Here is an 18,373-nt window from a genome sequence, read left to right on the forward strand (position 1 = left end):
AAGGAGCCTGTGGGTCAACTTCAAGAGGCCCAACATTCGTATTACTGGGGTGCCAGAAGGAGAGGAAAGAGACCAAGGAATTGAAAACCTATTTGAAAAAACAATCACAGAAAACTTCCCCTACCTGGGGATAGAAATCGACTTACAAGTCCAGGAAGCACAGAGGGTCCCAAACAAGAGGAACCCAAAGAGGCCCACAGCAAGACACATCATAATTAAAATGCCAAAGGTTAAAGACAAAGACAGAATCTTAAAAGCAGCAAGAGAAAAGCAGTTAGTTACCTACAAGGGAGCACCCATAGGACTGTCAGCTGATTTCTCAACAGAGACTTTGCAGGCCAGAAGGGAGTGGCAAGAAATATTCAAAGTGATGAAAAACATGGAACTACAACCAAGATTGCTCTACCCAGCAAAGCTATCATTTAGAATTGAAGGTCAAATAGAGCTTCACAGATAAGAAAAAGCTAAAGAAGTTCATCACCACCAGACCAGCACTACAGGAAAAGTTGAAGGGTCTTCTTTAAGAAGCAGCTAATGAACATAAGAATCTGACAAACTAAATAGATCCAGAGACACTGATGCATGCAACAGACAATCATATTTCTGAGGAAAGAGGGAAAGGGGGTGGAGGGTGGGAAGAGATTAATCAAAGAAGTTATATGCATAACCCATGGAAACAGTTAATAACGGGGTGAAGGCCTGGGAAGGGGGTGGAAGTGGAGGGGATCAATTGGGGGGGAAATGGGATACCTGTAATACTCTCAACAATAAAGATAAATTAAAAATATATATATATTTACTGAACATTGCATTAATGCTGAAGATATAATGAACCAAACAGCCTTGTCCCCACTGCAGTGTCAGGGCTCCCTGAAAAGAGCACCTTGGGATAAGGAAACTGAGGCAGCAAAGTCTTGCACAAGGGTCTTGTTGCTGAGGGCACCAGGCCCTGAACCTCTGGTCACTCAGTATCCTGACCCAGGCTGGCTGTGCTGACAGGGGCCACCTCCCTGTCTCTCCCCTCACATTTCCTTTCAGGGCACTGACAATGAGTCATTAGTAGCGGAATTTTAATGGCAAAAGCACAGCAGTTCTGGGGCTCTGGATGAAGCCCATCCCCTGTGGTTGTGTAGAGACCGCAGTGACTGAACAGTCAAGGATTTCTGGTCCCTTGACAACATCTCACGACTCTCCTGTCCTTCCCTCTCCATAAGAGCTTAAAAATATCCACCTCTATGTTGGGCACCCCAAATTGAATCAGTACTTAATTTGTAATGACTGAGGGGGAGGGAGGGCCAAATCTGGCAATCACCACAGGATACCCAGTGTCCCTGGACAGTCTGAACTGCCCTTTGGCCCCAGGCATGGTCAGGAGGCAGTGGTAATCAGAGAACCCAAAACGGCAACAGGAGGGGAAGAGGCTGGTGCGTAGGCTCCACAAGAGGACCAGATGTGACATTTTACAGAGGTACCAGACAAAGGCTCATGGGCAATCTGCAGGGAGCCGGCTCTGTGCTCAACTCCACAAGGGAAGCATTGGGTTAACCAAGTTCTTTACTGCAGGATTTCTTGGAACCTTGAATATGCTGATGCGCATTGTGAATCTATAAAAGGGGATGTCTAGTGCAGCGCTTCCCAAACTAATTTGACCACAGAAACTTTTTTTTTTTTTTTTGCAGTGAGTGAGATTAGTGCACTGCACAGCTTAAAACCCTGAGCTTTAACCAACGTGTGCACTGAGCCCCTACCTGCATAGGCCCTGTACTAAGTGCTGAGGGTACTAGAATACAAAGAAGGCAAGGCTGCTGCCCCCACATGAGGGCAGGGTGAGGCCAATGTGCAGGGCAGCCCTGGAAAAACTGCAGGAGGCAGGGGAGGCAGTGGAGCTAGAGGAAGCTTAGGACCCCAACTGTGACAGGAAAGTGTGGCAGGACCACTAGAGGTTGGGGAAAGGGGTGAGCAACAGAGAGGGTAATGTGGACCCCTCCTCCAACTCCTCCAACTCCTCCCACCTTTGAACTGGCCAAGCTAGGTGGTCTTTCCCATTTGAACAATCACTAGGGGTTCTGGTCTTCAGTCCCTCCCATACTCCTCTCAACCACATCTATGCTTATTGAAGTTGGGCTAACATCCAAAAGCCAGGGCACAGCTATTCACAAATTCAGTAATTGGAGTCATTAGCGTTGACTCAGAACTGATTTTTTCTAAGTCTCTGTCTTGGAGAAGCTTTTAAGACCCTTTAAATTGGTTAATGGAAAGTTTAGAGATGAGAATGGAGCCTCAGCTTTCAGCTCACCCTGCCCATCTCCCTGGCTCTCCCCAACACACTCAAGGGCAGAGTGATGAGATAATCCCGTATCTGTTTTATTAAACTCCCATCCATTTCTGGCACACCCTTCACAAACAAAGATCTCAAAATCCACACTCTCTTGCTCCAAGAGTCCAGGTGCTCCATCTCCATCCACTCCCCCACGTCGGCAGGACAATAAAAATGCTTTCACGTAAAATTACAGGGTGAACAATGCAGAAGAGCCCTGGGCCAGGGGTCAGGAGGCCTGGCTCCTCTCCTGGCCTGGTGACTCACACAGCCATGTAAACACACCATCACTCGGCCTCCTAGGCCTACATGAGGACCAAGGTCTGGTCCACAGTGAAATGCCCCACCAGCCCCACAGGGTAGGAGGGGAGATACCACTGCCCTTGGTCTACAGCTGCGGAAGCAATGCAGTGAGTCAGGCTACCCACTGCTTCAAGGTGACACGGCCATGCAAAGTGACATGGCCAGAACCTGGGTCTTCAGATATTCTCCTCTTCTTTCCTGTGCTGGGGCAGGTACTTAAGGTTGTTTGGGAAGGTGGGTGGATAACTGGCCTCTTCTTTGGGACTCAAGTTGTGTATCTCTTCTGAGAACCCACAGGCTCCATCTTTAGGGCTGAAGTGAAGAGTCTGAAAAAGGTCAAGCAGATACATCAGGCATTTAGGAAAGAAACTCCTTCCAAAATATACACTCATGAATCTGCTGGAGATGAACAAAAGCGAACTGCCTCAACTCCCTGAGTTTTAGCTGTTCATGGAACCTCCTCAGGACTTCTGCCACCTCTCTGGGTCCCCGCTCCCCTTTATGCAATGTCATGTTTTCCTTTAACTGGATTCCCTCTTCTTACTGTCTGTGAAACTACAATATGCCAGTCACATTTTTACATTATATATTAAATATACAACTACTAAAATAAAAACTATCAATTCGAGTACCACCTAAAATCCTCTTGTGAACCACCAGAGGCACATGTATCAGATGCTGGCAAAAATGTAGTCTAAGCTTGAGGAAACTATGGGGAAGGAGGTGGTGACTGATTTGCTCAAAGACGAGGACTGAGGTGAGGACCAGGGTTTCCGGAGCCTTCAGTAGTTTTTCACAGGTCACTGAATGAATCCTTTTGGTGCATAGACCAGAAATGCTTGTAATTGTATCCACTGCTCATCTGTGAGGCCACCAACTGGGGGCAAAGGTCAAAGTCATTTATTAGCCATGCACTTGAAGTTGCTTAAGAACCTGGAAATTCCACTGGAATTTTCATCCTGGAAAGGGATACTGACACCTGTTTTTATTGCCATCCAACTTACTCCCTGCCCTTCCCCCAAGCACCAGTAAGAGGTACCAGTGACTGTGTTTGATCTCACCTTAGCCAAAACCCAGTCTGACGAGACTCCTTTCCAAGGGGTAGGGGTCTTGGGGGACAGCCCTGCTGGGGTCTCTGGAGCTGGATCCGAGATAGCCACTTCTGCAGAGGAGGCCAAGGCTCCCTGTGCTCCAGGCATGTGGGAGGCGTGAGGCTCCTGACAGCAGGGTGTTCAGGCTGCAGAGGGAGGGGCTGGAGAAGGACTTCAATCCTGTGACTGCCAGGTCCTTGCGTTCCAGGGCTTCGAGGAGAGGTGAGAGCTTATTCTTGGATTCCTACTTTGGAGCAAGGACTTCTTAAAGACTTGGTTCCCCCTGGCACTGTTAACCCACACCAGCCCAAGTGACTCCTGGGTGAACAGGGCTCTCAGAGCCCTAGAAGGGTAATTCAGGGCACCGAGGCAGCCTCAGGACATCGTCTCTCCCTGGAAAACCACCAGAGCAGCTACCATTTGCTTAATACCTACTGTGTGCCAGGCTGTGCTAAGTGGGTAAGCCCTTTAGAGTCATCTCATTTAACCCTTACAGCCACCGGATGAATAGAGTACTACTTGGACCTTCACATTCAGAGGCAAAGAAACAAGGTGCGGTCCAAGGACATGGAGTCCAAGTTCTGTGATGCACCGGGCTTAAAACAGGTTTGTCTGCCTGGAAAATCTGTGCTCCTACCCACCACTGGCGCAAGAAATGGCAAGGAGACCAAGAGCTATTGCCACCCCCTTCTCCGTCACCAGTACTGAGCTCAGGGGAGGAATCCTGTGGGCTCTGACTTGTGTCTGTACCTGCTGTCTCCATGGAAAAGAGGGTCCGCAACCTCTCCTGCGCAGGCTCATTCCCCAGAGCCGCAGACTGCTGGTAACACCTCACAGCCTCTCCCAGATTCCTCTGCACTCCAAGGCCCCTCTCATAGCAAATTCCCAAGTGGAATCTGCTCTGTGAGTCCTAAAGGAAAAAATGAGATACACGTGCAGGACTGAAAACCTGAAATGCTAAGGCAGGAGGAAGGCAGAGCAGTCAGGCATGCTGGGTCTTCATCCACGCAGGTCGAGGCCGAGTGTGGACCCTCCCAGTGCCACGGGATCTCAACCGTGAAAAGCCAAAGGTCCTGAGCCCATCTGACACAATGGAGCCAAGGGTCCCTCCACCCAGGGAGTCCAGGGAGCAGTGTATAAGCTTCTTTCTCTAAGGCTAGTGCCAAAAGCATGCAAAGTGAAGTCTGCAGGAAGCACTCGGCCCAGCTAAGGGAAACCTGAGTCAGGCTCCTACGTTATCCTGAAAGAGCCAGGAGCAAGGGTGGGGCTTGGCTTCCCAAATGCCTTCCTGAATTTACCAAGAGGGCTGCACAGCATACATTACAGAGGAAGTATTTCTCCTCCTTTGAAAGGTTAAAAGGATGGCCCCTCTCTGCCCAAGGCTTGAGATCCTTTCTCTACTCACTGAGAACTATGACCTCGGAGAGGCAGTGTCAGGTCAGGTTAGAAGCCCAGTCTGCACAGCCAGCCTGCCCACTTCCAGCCTTGGCTCCACCACTTACCAGCTGTGCAACCTCTGGCATGTTAGCCCACTTCTCTGTGCCTCAGTTTCCTCATCTATAAAGTGGGCATAATAATGGCACCTGCCTTATTACATTGTCATGAGGATGAAATGTGTTAATATATGAAAAGTACTTCGATGACTGTTGTTATTTTCATACCTTGAGTTGCCCTCATCATTAATCTCTCCCTCTCTACTGGAATTTTTTCATTATATTCAATCTTCCAACTTAAAAACAAAACACTTGGTTGATTCCCAATGGTCCAATTTCTCTTCTACAGTTAAATTTCTGGAAGGAGTTTCTATAACATGCTGACCAAAGTCTATGCAATAAGTGTATAAATGTGGTGGACTCATGGCTATAGACTGGCTTAGAAAGCAGCACTGGATATTTATAAGGTCAAAACACCCACCCTGCACAAACCTAGAAAGACAAAATTCCTAGTGGGGTGAATAAGTGTGAGGCCTTTGCACCAACACAGGGTTAGCTGACAGCCCTTCGCGCATTTCTCCTCGTAGCATGCTGGGTGACTAAAGCGGGCAGGTGCCCTGCGTGTCCAGCACAGGGATATGAAGCCCACTCAGCCCAGTGAAGGCTCTGGCTCTTTCAAGGGAAGACAGGCACAGATGACAGTACTGGTTGGTGACACCAGTCCCTTCTGACGGCTACTACAGATACTTTGGGCAACACAGAGTGAAAAAGGGCAAGTATGCTGATGACAGAGAGTCCATGTGGAGGCAACCAGTCCATGTGTCTCTCTCACATCAATGTTTCTCTCTCTCTCTCCCTCCCTTCTCCCTCTCTCTGAAAATCAATGGAAAAAATATCCTTGGGCGCAGCCGGCACGGCTCAGTGGTTGAGCATCGACCTACGAACCAAAGTCATGGTTCGATTCCTGGTCAGGGCACATGCCCAGGTTTCAGGTTCGATCCCCAGCAGGGGGATTGCAGGAGGCAGCCAATCAATGACTCTTATCATTGATGTTTATATCTCTTTTCCTCTCCCTTTCTTTGAAATATATTATATATATATATAATATATTTTAAAGAAAGAAACAACAAAGCATTAACAACAAAGAAACACACTGGTCAAATACACTTAAGGAGTACAGCAAACCACAGAAGCCTTCTCAGTGATTCACAGTGACCAAAAGCTCAGAGATTTCCTGCACTAAAGATACCTGTTTAATTCAGTATTTCCCCAACCCAAATTCCCACGTATTACTTACGAACATCCCATGAAACAAGTGCTCTGTGGAGCAAACTCTGGGTGATGCTGCCTGATGCCGATGCCCCTGGTTCACAGACAGCTAGACACCACCCCCAGCACCTGCTCGGGGTCTTTACTCCACGTCTTCTGAGTTCCCTAGACTATCACACGTGTAACGATGCACCTTTTGTGTGTACAACTGACAAAGTGTTTTCATACCTGTTATCTTAGTCAGATTTTGATCCTCACAACACCACTGTGAAGTAGTAGACAGGCAGGCACTATTATCCCAACTTTAGAGATTAGGGAACAGGTTTGTATCAACAGGCGACTGGCCCAACAGTGTGCTGGTTAACATTTAACACCTGGCTCTCCAGGGGAAAAGCCCTGCTCTATAGCATTTAGCAAGTTCTATGGTGCACAGTTGATTTTACACCACCAACAGCTCTCCCGCGCTGGTTGGAGCCAGCTCTATCTAGCACACCACTAGGCCTGTGCAAAGGTCACACGGTAAGTCAGTGAGAGGCTTGAAGCCAACCCAATACTCCTATCAAAAGGTTTCCCTAAGCACAAGAGAACTCAGTACCAGTTCCAAAGTCCCTTCCTTTATCAGATTCGATCCGAAACATGCCAGATTACTGGAGATGTCATACCCCATTGTTGGCAGCAAGCCAAAGATATTTCACAGCTTTCTGCTCATCCAGGTACGGCTCCTTGGTAAAAAGCACCCCGAGGAAAGCTTGGGCCTGTGGTCAAGAAGGCAAAACATATTTTGGTGACTGCCAGGTCCCACATGTCCCAAGTGCTCAGGAGAGACCCCACCCATAGCACACACCTCTCTCAAGCCTGAGTCTGCAGCTTGCTTGAGCATGGACACTGCCCTCTGCTGCTCAGGGTCCCTCGAGGAGCCTGGGTCTTGTAGCAGGCACCTGGCATAGCGGTACTGAGCCAGGCAGTGGCCCTGGCTGGCAGCCAGCTGGTAACAAAGGACTGCCTGGGGCAAAGAGAGAAACACAGTTACTGTAAGCCTGCTTTTGCTTTGAGTGAAAGTTTTAAACATTATTTTAATTAAATAATACATCATCATTATAGATTAGTCAGAAAACGCAGATAAGCCAAAACGTTTTAAATACAGATAAAATGAAAAGTAGAAACACAATCCCAAGAAATCCTGCCTCCTTAAGATCACTGTTAACATTTTACTGCACAGCCTTGCAAATTTCTTCATATACATGTATTTACACATGTACACATACACATTATATATATTTACACACACACATAAATGTGTGTATATAAGGAGAGGGGGAGAATTACCTTCATTATTTTCTCACCTATTTTTTCATATAATACACCATGAATGTCTTTCCCTGCCAATATAGATCTAGCACGTTTTTGTTTTGTTTTTTAATATGTCTTTATTGATCTGAGAGGGAGAGGGAGAGAGAGAAACATCAATGATGAGCATCATTAATTGGCTGCCTCCTGCATGCCCCCTACTGGGGATCGAGCCTGCAATACGGGCATGTGCCCTGACCGGGAATCGAACCACGATCTCCTGGATCATAGGTTGGTGCTCAACTGCTGAGCCATGCCAGCTGGACTAGCATGTTATTTTTAAGGCCCACATAGATGTTATTAAACCAATTCTCTATTGAGGAAACTTCTGGTTGCTTCCCTTTTCTTTACCATCATATACAATTTCAAGAAATACATTCTTGTATAACATCTTTATGTACTTATCCTACTTTTTTAGAATCAATTAACACACCAAAGTAACTTTCTGGGCCTTGAGGATACAGCTGCAAAGAAGAAAGACAAGGGCCCTGGACTGCCTGAGTTTGAAGTCTAAATTCCCAGAAGTTAGAGCTTTTTTTAAAAAATATATTTTTACTGATTTCAGAGAGTAGAAGGCAGAGGGAGAGAGAGCAACATCAGTGAGAGTCATTGATGGGCTGCCTCCTGCACACCCCCTGCTGGGGATCGAGCCCAAAACATGGGCATGTTTCCTGACCAGGAATCAAACTGCAACCTTCTGGATCACAGGTCAGTGCTCAACTGCTGAGCCATGCCAGCCAGGCTAGAAGTTAAGAGCTTTTTAAAAGTGTTTATCTCGCCCGGCTGGGCGTGGCTCAGCGGTTGGGCATCGACCTGGAATCCAGGTGATCGGGGTTCGATTCCCGGTCAGGGCACATGACCGGGTTGAGGGCTCGATCAATGACTCTGTCATCATTGATGTTTCTATCTCTTTCTCCCTCTCCTTTCCTCTCTCAGAAATCAATAAAGCTATATTTAAAAAAAAAAAAAAAAAATGTTTATCTCACAGCTGGGAGAGAGACCAGGCTTCCCCCATGCCCTGCCCACTGCTCATTTCTGGAGGTCACTCTGGGCCTTGAGGAACAGGGGATGGGTCTGGGGCAGGAGAGGAGGTGCAGTACCTTGCTAAGGTCCCTGGGGGTGCCTCTGCCATATTCGTGGCACAAGCCCTCGTTGTACTGTGCTTTGCTGTAGCCACGCTGTGCAGCTTTCTGGAAGTAGGAAAAGGCCACCGTGTGGTTCCCATTCCTCACGTTCTCTGTTCCTGTAAGAAAGCACAGAGCATAGACACTCACAGTTCCTCTGGGAACTTCCCCACATCCTCGGCCAGGTACCCACAGGCTTCTTCCCTTTTTTTATGCTGGACATTTGCATATATTTCATCCTCTGAACATTTCACTGGTTTGCCACACACATCAGTGGGTTCTGCCCTCGTCTACGCCATCCTCTTGGTAATAGCATCCCGATTTCCCTTTGGGAACAGCCCTCCCCACAGTGCTGTCAATCATTGTGCCTCCTCTCTTCCCAACCAATGAGAACCTGCCTCAGGAATCTGACCCTTGATCTCCTTGTGACCGGTGAGGGGAAAAAACAGCTTTTGCAGGTTTATTCTGAATATAGCACTTTGAAGACACTATCAGTTATTGCCCTCTGGGTCCCCAGAGCTTCCCTGATTCCTGTCTTTTTTGAGGCTTGGCAGGTCAGCAGGTCTCAACAGATTCCTTCTGTGTTTGAGTTAGCCAGAGTGGGTTTAGGCTGTTTGTAACCAACACAGCCCGACACAGCTGATATTGTTAATATTGCTTTATGAAGACACTGTGAGAGATAATTTAAGACCAAAGACCTGAACTCAGGTGTGTCTAAAACCTCCAAACAAAAAGAAAAACAGGAGAGAAAATGGGCACAGCCAATTCTCAGCTCTCACCCTTGCTCAAGCTGTGCTTCCTGCCTGGGATATCTTTCTTGCCTCCACCATCAGGCCTTCACATCCTGTTTCTTCTCTAGAACCTACAGGCCACACTCAGGCTTGAAACCCTTTTTTGGCACTTACTTAATATACAAGCCTTTTTCTCCAAACTAAACTGTTTCAAGAGGAGCCCTGTCTCCTCAATTAGAAAGTAAAATCCTGGAGGCAGATGCAGAAAAAGAATGTAGAAGAAATAACTTCGCATAGGGTGAAAGCTCTATACAAATGCAAAATATGATTATGGCTTATGCTCCTTTTGTGTTCTGTCACAGTGCTTAGCAGTTGCTGAATAAATGAATATATGAATGAAGGGATAAGCAAGAAAATTCTCAGAAGAGACTGTCTGCCCATCAAAATCACAAAAAGCTAATGAAGCAGAAGCCAGGTTGCATTCAACCAGCAGTGAATTGAAGATGCTTCCCTGCTGCCTGAAAACTCTCAGTCTAGGATTCAGAGCCCTCTTGTCCTTGAAAAGACTTGAGAGGGCAGAGGATCCCACCCTGTCCCCAATCCCCACACTGGCTCTATCAACACATCCTGACCCATCTACTCTTCTCAGTCTCCTCTGTCTCTAACCTAGACCAAGCCACCATCCCATTTTGCTTAGTCATCAGTAACAGTCTCCTGTTCCCCTTCTGGCATCCCTACAATCCACATCTATCTACACAAGAGCCAGAGAGATCTTTGGAAAAAGTACATCAGATAATGTGACTGCCCCTCTTCCTGCTCCAGTGTAAAACACTCTAATGGCTTCCTGTTTCGGTTAGAAAATCCACACTGTGCCATGACTCAGAAAAGCTCACTTGATCTGGCCCCTGCCTGATTCTCTGAATTCACTCTCCCTGTGATCTCTAAGTTCCAGACACACTTACCTTCCTTTTGTTCCTCTGAAAAGCAAAATGGATCCTGCCTCAGGAACTTTGTACTTGCTGTTGCTTCTACTTGAAAAGCTCTTTCTCCAGATAGAAACAAGACTAGCTTGTTTTTGTTAATTAGGTCTCAGCTCAAGGATCTTCCCATCAGTGAGGGCTTCCAAATCAAAAGTTGTTCCTTGCCCAAATCATGAATACATCCCCACATTTAATTTTCTCTGTAACATTTATTGCCATCTGAAATTCTGTTTGCCAACTTATTGTTTTCCTCTCCCCCAACTCCCATAGTAGTTCCATGAGTAAAGACTTTGTCTTGTGAAACACTAGACAGGGCTAAGCAACACCTAGACCAGGGCTAAGCAAAAAGAGAATGCTCAATAAATTTGTTCTGAATGAATCCTAGCCTCTCAATTGCCTGCCCACTAGACTCCAACAGACACTGCTCAGAGTCTGGGTCTCCACACTAGAAGGCCTGAAGCTTAAGTCTCTATGGAAACCCGGACAAATGGTGGAGAGGCATCTGGAGTCTCCGTGGCTAAGAACTTCCTATTCATGAACTTGAGGGCTTACTCTGAACTGCAGGAGCCTGCTCTTGCCTATGTGTGGCAGAGAGTGCAAGGTGTCCTCCAAGATTTATTTTCTCCTTCTTAAATAGTAGTAGATTTTTCAGGTAGACACATGGTCATTTAGCTAAAAACTACATTTTCCAGTCTCCTTTGCGACTAGTGGTGACCATAGGCCTACATTTTGGACAATGATTTGTGCAACTTCTTGGTGATGTCCTTAAAGGGAAGGAGTGGCTCTTTTGCTTTCCCACCTTTCCTCTTCCAGTTGGTTAGAATATGGATATGAGGGCAGGAGTTAGAATAGCCAAACAGGACCTCAAGATAGGAGCCAGTTTTAAGAATGGCAGAGAGGTTTGAATGAGAATGGATCCCTGACACCACTGTGCCACCATGCCAGATTTGGTCTACCTACTTGGGAGAAAATAAACTCTCCCTGGTTTAAACCACTCCCTACCCTGACTCTATTTGACCTTCTCCATACCCTTTCCATTCTCCCATCCGCCTGCTTTGAGGCAAGGTCCACCTAGTTACCCAGGAAGTTGAAAGCGATGGAGACACTGAGCTGGAAGAGCTGCTGAATGGAAGTCACAGCCTCCTCGAGGGAAAGCGTTTTTGATTTATCTTGTTCCTGGGGAAGAAATACGAAGATTCACCATGAAAAGGTTCACTGGGGTTGCCACTGCCCGGGGCAGTGTTAGAAAGATCCAGGTGGTCAAATCTGGACAATACCTGTTTTTCACCAGTGGGCTGGGGCTGGGCTGGTTTTGCCTGGGAGCTGAAGCTACTGCTGGTGTGCAGGAAGCCAATATCACTGGAATCTGCAGGGGAATGGCCGCCACCCAGCCAGGGCAAAGGAGAAAGTTATTTCTCCTCTTCTCCCACTTTCCCAGTCACCCAGCCCCTCCATCAAGCACCACTGCCAGGAATCACAATAATTCTGAACTACCCCAGGAAGCATAGGGCCTCACAAGAATGACAAGCCCCTTACCTGGCACATACAGCAAGAAATGTTCGTCTGTCCAACTCCCCACCATCCCCCCGCCTTCTGCTGATTCTAGGAGGTGGGGACATACCTTCCTCAGAGGGATCTTGAACACCAGCTGCTCTCAAGGAGAAGCTCTCAGGCTGAGTGGAGGGTTCTTCCTGGCCCAGCCTGGGTTCCGTGAAGGCAGTGTGCCTGGGAGTTGGGCTGTCGGGTCTGGGGAGAATGTGCCTCCGTAGCGCTGGAAAGAGCCAGCGACAGCAGTCACATGAGGAGGGGATCAGTACAGCCTACTTGGGCTTGAATGAGTCCTCCCTGAAGTTTTGGGGACCAAAGGAAGAATTTGGGAACTCCTATGACACCTCCTCCTCCATTTCCTTCACTGGCTTCCCTCTGCATGGGTTTAGAGGAGCTCCATTTATGCTGATCTCCTGCCCTAAGCACAGATCACTCTTCTGCTTGAATTCTTCCAGTGGCAGGGAGGCATCTACTTTATTTATTCTGCGTTGTAGCCCTAGCACCTAACACTCTGTTTGACAGGAATGCTGATAATGATTATATAATAAGAACAAGAACTTAAACTAATACTTACTGAGCACTTACTATGTACTAGGCATATACATCCTTGACATATATTAATTCATTTAGTCTTCCCAAGATACCTATAGAATGGGGTTCATTATTACCCTATTTTATAGATGAAGAAACTGAAGCACAGGGAAGTTTAAAGTGACTTGTCCAGGGACACAAGACTAGTATACAGCAGCTCTGGGACTTGAACTCCAACAGTCTGACTCCAGAGCCTTAACCAATTGGCTTATTGCCTCTGCACCGTGGCACATAACAGCTACTCAATAGAGATTCATTTATTAATGAATAACTGAGCAGAGAATGACCTAATTGGCTGAGAAGTACGCAGGAAGCCACACCCAGTATCTGAAGTATCCTGGACCCTGTGGGGCTCCCTCCATGGAAGGTGATGGGAGGACACTGAAGGGGAGATGTGGCCCACACCCAGGGGTGGATGGAACTTCCTCACATTCCCCTTCCTCTGACTTCAGATAGGAAAGGCAAGGAGCTGCTGATGGCTCTTTTCCTGAGGTGTGTCCAGAGATGCTTCCTGGCCCAGAGAAACTCCCAGCCCAGCCCTCCTGTCCCCGGGACTGAGAACTCACAGGAGCATGGATGCCACAAGGGAGATGAGAGGAAACAGTCCAGGGGACTGCGCCAAGAGCCACGCTCTGCTTGCCGAGGTCCTGCTGGCAGCGATGCCTGGAAGTGGATCTGCCTTGCCAGCTGCAACGCCAGCACAGCCAGGGTACCCTGGGAAACACAGCACATCAGGGACACAGTTTTCCACCAGTCAGCTCCTACAGTCCCAGCCTTCGGCTCAAACATCACTTCAAGAAGCCTTTCCTGACTCCTGGTGAGGGCAGCTCCTCCACTCCATACTCTCACAGCACCCACATTTCCCCTCTGGAACCCCGATCATACTGGTACTTAGGCAATCATCTCTGCAATTATTTTGCTAAGGTCTGACTCTCCTGTTAGTCTTAAAGCACCACAAGGGCAGGAACCATGTCTGTTTTCCTCACCAATGCATCACCGGCACTAAGTACAGTGCTAAGATATACATGCTAAATAAATGCATGAGCGAGTTACTGAATAAACAAAGTCTAAGCAGGCAAAAAGATAACGTGGGAAGTTGAGGCTTTGTCACAAATGCAGCGACGGGTCAGAGCTCCCCACCAGGCTCACTCTTTCTCTAACCTGGCCCAGCTCCTCCCTTCCCCCCGTCCCAACCAAGCCACCCCTTCACACACACATTCACAGGTACAGGCTTGTTGGTGTCTCTTCTTCAACAGGTCTGCAGAAGACCTAAGCTAGCTCCTAGCCCAACGACTGCTTGGTTTTCCCTGTCCCTTCCTGTATATAGAAAGAGACACCCAAATATTTACTGTTGCAACAGGCACTGGGTACAGTAACAAACAAGAGAGTTTCTGCCCTGGTAGAGTTTATTATCTTCATTAAGGGAGAAAGGCAAAAATCCAAGTACACAGGGAAATAGATATAATAACTACAAATTATGCTAAATTCCAAAAGGAAACAAATCAGGGTTTACGTGGAGTGTAAGAGGAGGCTTGACAAGATAGGGATGCCACCTGGGGTGATGTGTGAGCTGAGGCCAGAAGGAAGAAAAGATGCTGGCATTGTCAGTAACAGGGACATGTACCCAGGGCACAGGGGACAGCTTATGCTCAGGCCCTTTCACACAGGCTGTAGTGACGGAGCTGAGGGATGGCATCAGGACCCCTGGGATCCAGGTCGTTTCCCAAAGGACTCTCTGTGGGATTGCCTTAGGGTTTGGATCTTTGATAAAATGGGAAAATGCTCCCTTCTCCAAGGCTATGCCTCTAGTCCACAGCTACCCAGAAAGAAGTGCCCTTGTCATGGAGACACTCCAGGCACAGCTCTGCTAATGACACCCATTTACAGATGAGACAACGGACTCAGAGAGATCAAGTCACTTGCCCAAAGTACACAGCATAGAAGTGATACGGATGAGATGTGACAGACCCAAGAGTGATATGTGTGCCAACTACATTCTGATGACCTATAAGCACAACTTGGAAGACAAAGATTCTGCCCCTATTAGATTGAGCATCTGACTTTACAGATCAAATTCAACAAACATTTACTGAGCAACTATAATGGGCCAAAATCTGTACTAGGTGCTTTTACAAGCCATACTAGGTGCAGCAACCAACCAAGCTATAGAGAGCATGGTAGGTAAGAGTATAAGCTCCAGAGTAAAATCTGGCTCCTCCACTTAAAAGATGTGTAACCTTAAACATGTTACCTGAAGTTTCAGAGCCTAAGTTTCCTCATCTATAAAATGGAGATATTTCCCTTACAAGATTTTGCAAGGATTAAAGAAGATGTTGCACATATAATACTTTACATTAACAAGTAAGATATTAGCTATTTAGCACTATTTATTATAAGCTCCATGACGGCAAAAATCATATCTACCTTGTTCTCTGCTACTTCCCTAGTGCCTACCAAAAATGCATGGCTCAGAGAGGTGTTAATAAATGTTTACTGAATAAGAGGAGGAATAAATACAAGGAGGGTAGGGGATGGGGAGTAGCTCTACCTCCCTAACTATGCTCCAATGCCACAGGTTACTCAAAATTTGAGTATGGGTACGATGATGCCCTAGCTCCTGTTTCTAGGCTCTACTTCCATGCAGGATCATTCTCATCCACACTGAAGGTAAAGGACAGGACTGAGGAAGCCTTACCCACGATATGGCATCCCACAAGGTGTTTGGGGAGACACGGCTAGACATCCACTGGAAGGCATCCTTCCATCCATGGGACCTTGGGCCCCTGCTTGTGCCTGGACCTGGGCCATGGGGGCCTGACCTAGATGATGTAATAGAGGCCATTAAGTTCTATCCCAGGTAGGGGGAGAGGGAGGCCAGGTGAGGAGACTGGTGACAGAATGGCAGTATCTCACCTGTCAAAGCTTGGCGCAGAGACCAGCAGGGTCGAGGAGATAGTCTGAGACCCATCTGGGCTGGTGGACTTGGGGGTCACCCCCCGGAGGCCAGGTCCTAGCACACGGGGAAAAGCTGGCAGAGCAACAAAAATCAGTCACCTTAACATAAACAAGACTGAGGCAATGGCGGTCCCACCTCTGACACTTGACAGTGCCCCACCCCAGGAATCTCTGGCATCTGCCCCTGCAGAGGTTCTTAAAGGACACACGTGGGAATCATTTGTCTAGTACAGATTCTAGCGTGCCACCCCAGAACCCATAAACCACATCGTTCGGAGTGGAGCATCTACATTTTGATTAAAGCTCCCCAGGCTATTCTGATGTTCTCGTAGGGCTCACAACCACTGTTCTAAAATGACCAGGCATTCAGACACAAACTCTCGCTCAATATTTGGAGCACTTTGTCTCTAAATCTCCGCCTACTCTATTGGCCTCTACCCCTTTCATTGGCTCCCCCCACGTTTCAACAGGCACACACATCTCCAGGCGCTAAGGCTTGGTAAACTCTACCCTCTTCCCACGAGCCCCGCCCACACCTCAAATTCCCGCAGCCGCCTTCCGATGTGCAGCCCCGCCTCTCCTCAGCTCTAACCCCGCCCCCTACTGCTTTGGCGGGCCTCGCCCCCCCCCCCCCGCCACTTCCAAGTTTTAGCTGCCTCAAGACGCGCGGCTCCAACGCCCCTCACTTCGGCTTAGGAGTCCCGGGAGGCGCCACATGTCGTCACCAACACCCTAGAGGCTCGCAACCGAAAGAGCGCGGCCCAGCCGCGGGGTAGCGGCGCCAGCGGCCGCTGCAGCGCCCTCCGCGACGCCGAACCCCACGAAGCTCTCGGCCAGCCAATTACAAAGGAGCCCGGCCGGAAGGACGGGACTCAGCGAGAGGAAGTGGGGGTGTGGGCGTGTCCCGGGCTGGCGGGAGGTGAACTGCGGCAAGGACCCCGCGCGTGGCGTGCGGCCCGCACAAGAATGGGCGGGGCTCGCGGAGGCACCGCAGGTGGCCAAGCCGAACCGCTTGAGAAGCGGGGCTAGAGCGGCCTTGCAGGCACCGTGGAGACGCGAAAGGGGGACAGCCTTCCGCAGGCCCCGGTGCTGGAGGAGGCGGGAGTAACGGGACCCACTGTGCGAAGAGCCTTAGGATCCCGCAAAGGAAGCCGCAGCCCGCGCTTCCGGCGCAAGGCCCTGTGCTAGGGGAGGGGCCGGGCCGACTGGTAGGCCGCGAAGAGCTGCACGGGCGGGGTTCTGATGCCGGGGTTCCAGCCCTGGCTCGGCTTTTGTTGCACTGTGTAGCCTCGGGCCAGCCCCCTCCACGGTCTGGGCCTCAGTCTGCTCGGGAGAAGGTCAGGTAGAGTGATCTCGACTGGTCCTAACTGGTGTGACAGGAACAACTTGAGTTTCTGCTTTTCAAATAAAGGGGAGAAACCCTTTCCCCCACCTCACCTCCTGTACAAACACCTGCCTGTTCATTTGAGCCCTCATCTTGAGACCCAGCGAATGCCATGGATGTGTTCTTCTGCTGGGAATAGAATTATTCCTCTCATCGCACTTGAATCCATAAAATAAAGGAGCTCAAATTCAAAGACAAGGTTTTAGATTTCCTACTCCCTCCCCCCAGGTACCTGACTCCTGGGTAAGTGGAAGTCTCCACCCCGGGTAAAAGAATGCTGGGGGGTACCTACTTTTAGACACAGGCAATTAATACAACCAGACAGATGTATTAATTTGTTCAATTTTTGAACCATATGTCAGCCACCACCCTAGACTCTGTGAAGGCAGAGTAAAGAGCATTTGTGGCCTCCAGTAGCACGTGGTCCAGTGTTTTTAAGAGTGGCCTCTGGAATTCCACATGATTTGAATCCCAGCTTTCTTACCTCCTAGCTTTGTGTTCTTGAGCAGTTTACTTAACCACTTTAAGCGTCGGTTTCTTCATCTATAAAATAGGAAAAATAATATCTCATGGAATTACGTGAGGCTTAAATAAAATAGTACATTAAAAATGTTTAGCAGAGTTCCTGGCACATAGTAAGAGCCTAGTAAGTGTAAGTTGCTATTAATTGTAGGAGGGGAGGGGAGTAGGCAAAAGAAATAGATATGTTCCAATAGAAGCATGAGCCCTGGGTTATGGGCGACCATGGAAAGACTCAGAAAAGTAGTTGCATCCAAGCTAGACCTTTAAATATGAGTAAGAGTTTGCCAGGTGGAGAAAGGAGAACAGCATTGCAAGCAGAAGAAACTGAATAAATACAGACCCAGAAGTGTGACTGTTAAGGAACTATTCAGGAAACATCCTTGCTTTGGGACTTGGGGGCAACTACTTTTCACATACCTTGTGTTGCAAAATAAAATCAGCATACTGTTCCTCCCGGGACTTCTGCACTTTTTCCACTCAGCCTGTCTGTAGTTCATTTCATTCCTCGAGGTCCAGCCACATCCAGTGCTTCAGTGACAACTCCCCAACTCCTGGAGCCCTCACTGCTCTCCCCTTTTCCCAAGTTCTGTAGCACTTAATTTCTTACCACACTATTTAGCAGTAATTATATGTTGTCCTGTTATTTAATTACCTCATTTGTGTAAGTCTAGTCTCTCCAGTTCTCTCCCTCGGGGCAGGGATGGCATTTTCCCATTTTGCATCCCACATTGGGCTTGACATAAACTGTCCACAGAAGATGTTCAAACATTGCCTGTTG

At 48.2% G+C, this 18,373-nt stretch overlaps 1 protein-coding gene across 1 annotated transcript; it reads right to left on the bottom strand.

Moving 5' to 3' along the window:
• Positions 1-719: 719 nt before the first annotated feature.
• Positions 720-16,540, bottom strand: DELE1 (DAP3 binding cell death enhancer 1). The gene is made up of 13 exons (XM_016205566.2): positions 16,376-16,540; positions 15,648-15,762; positions 15,430-15,553; positions 13,301-13,448; positions 12,217-12,366; positions 11,873-11,961; positions 11,675-11,771; positions 8,861-9,003; positions 7,258-7,416; positions 7,076-7,168; positions 4,462-4,621; positions 3,682-3,921; positions 720-2,946 (listed from the first exon to the last, which is right to left on the bottom strand). The coding sequence occupies exons 1-12, from the start codon at positions 16,404-16,406 to the stop codon at positions 3,683-3,685; spliced, it is 1,548 nt and encodes a 515-aa protein (XP_016061052.2). The 5' UTR covers positions 16,407-16,540; the 3' UTR covers positions 720-2,946; position 3,682.
• Between the last annotated feature and the right edge of the window lie 1,833 nt (positions 16,541-18,373).

This window comes from Miniopterus natalensis, chromosome 4, assembly GCF_054644295.1.
Source record: "Miniopterus natalensis isolate mMinNat1 chromosome 4, mMinNat1.hap1, whole genome shotgun sequence".
In the NCBI taxonomy this organism is placed as follows: Eukaryota; Metazoa; Chordata; class Mammalia; order Chiroptera; family Miniopteridae; genus Miniopterus; species Miniopterus natalensis.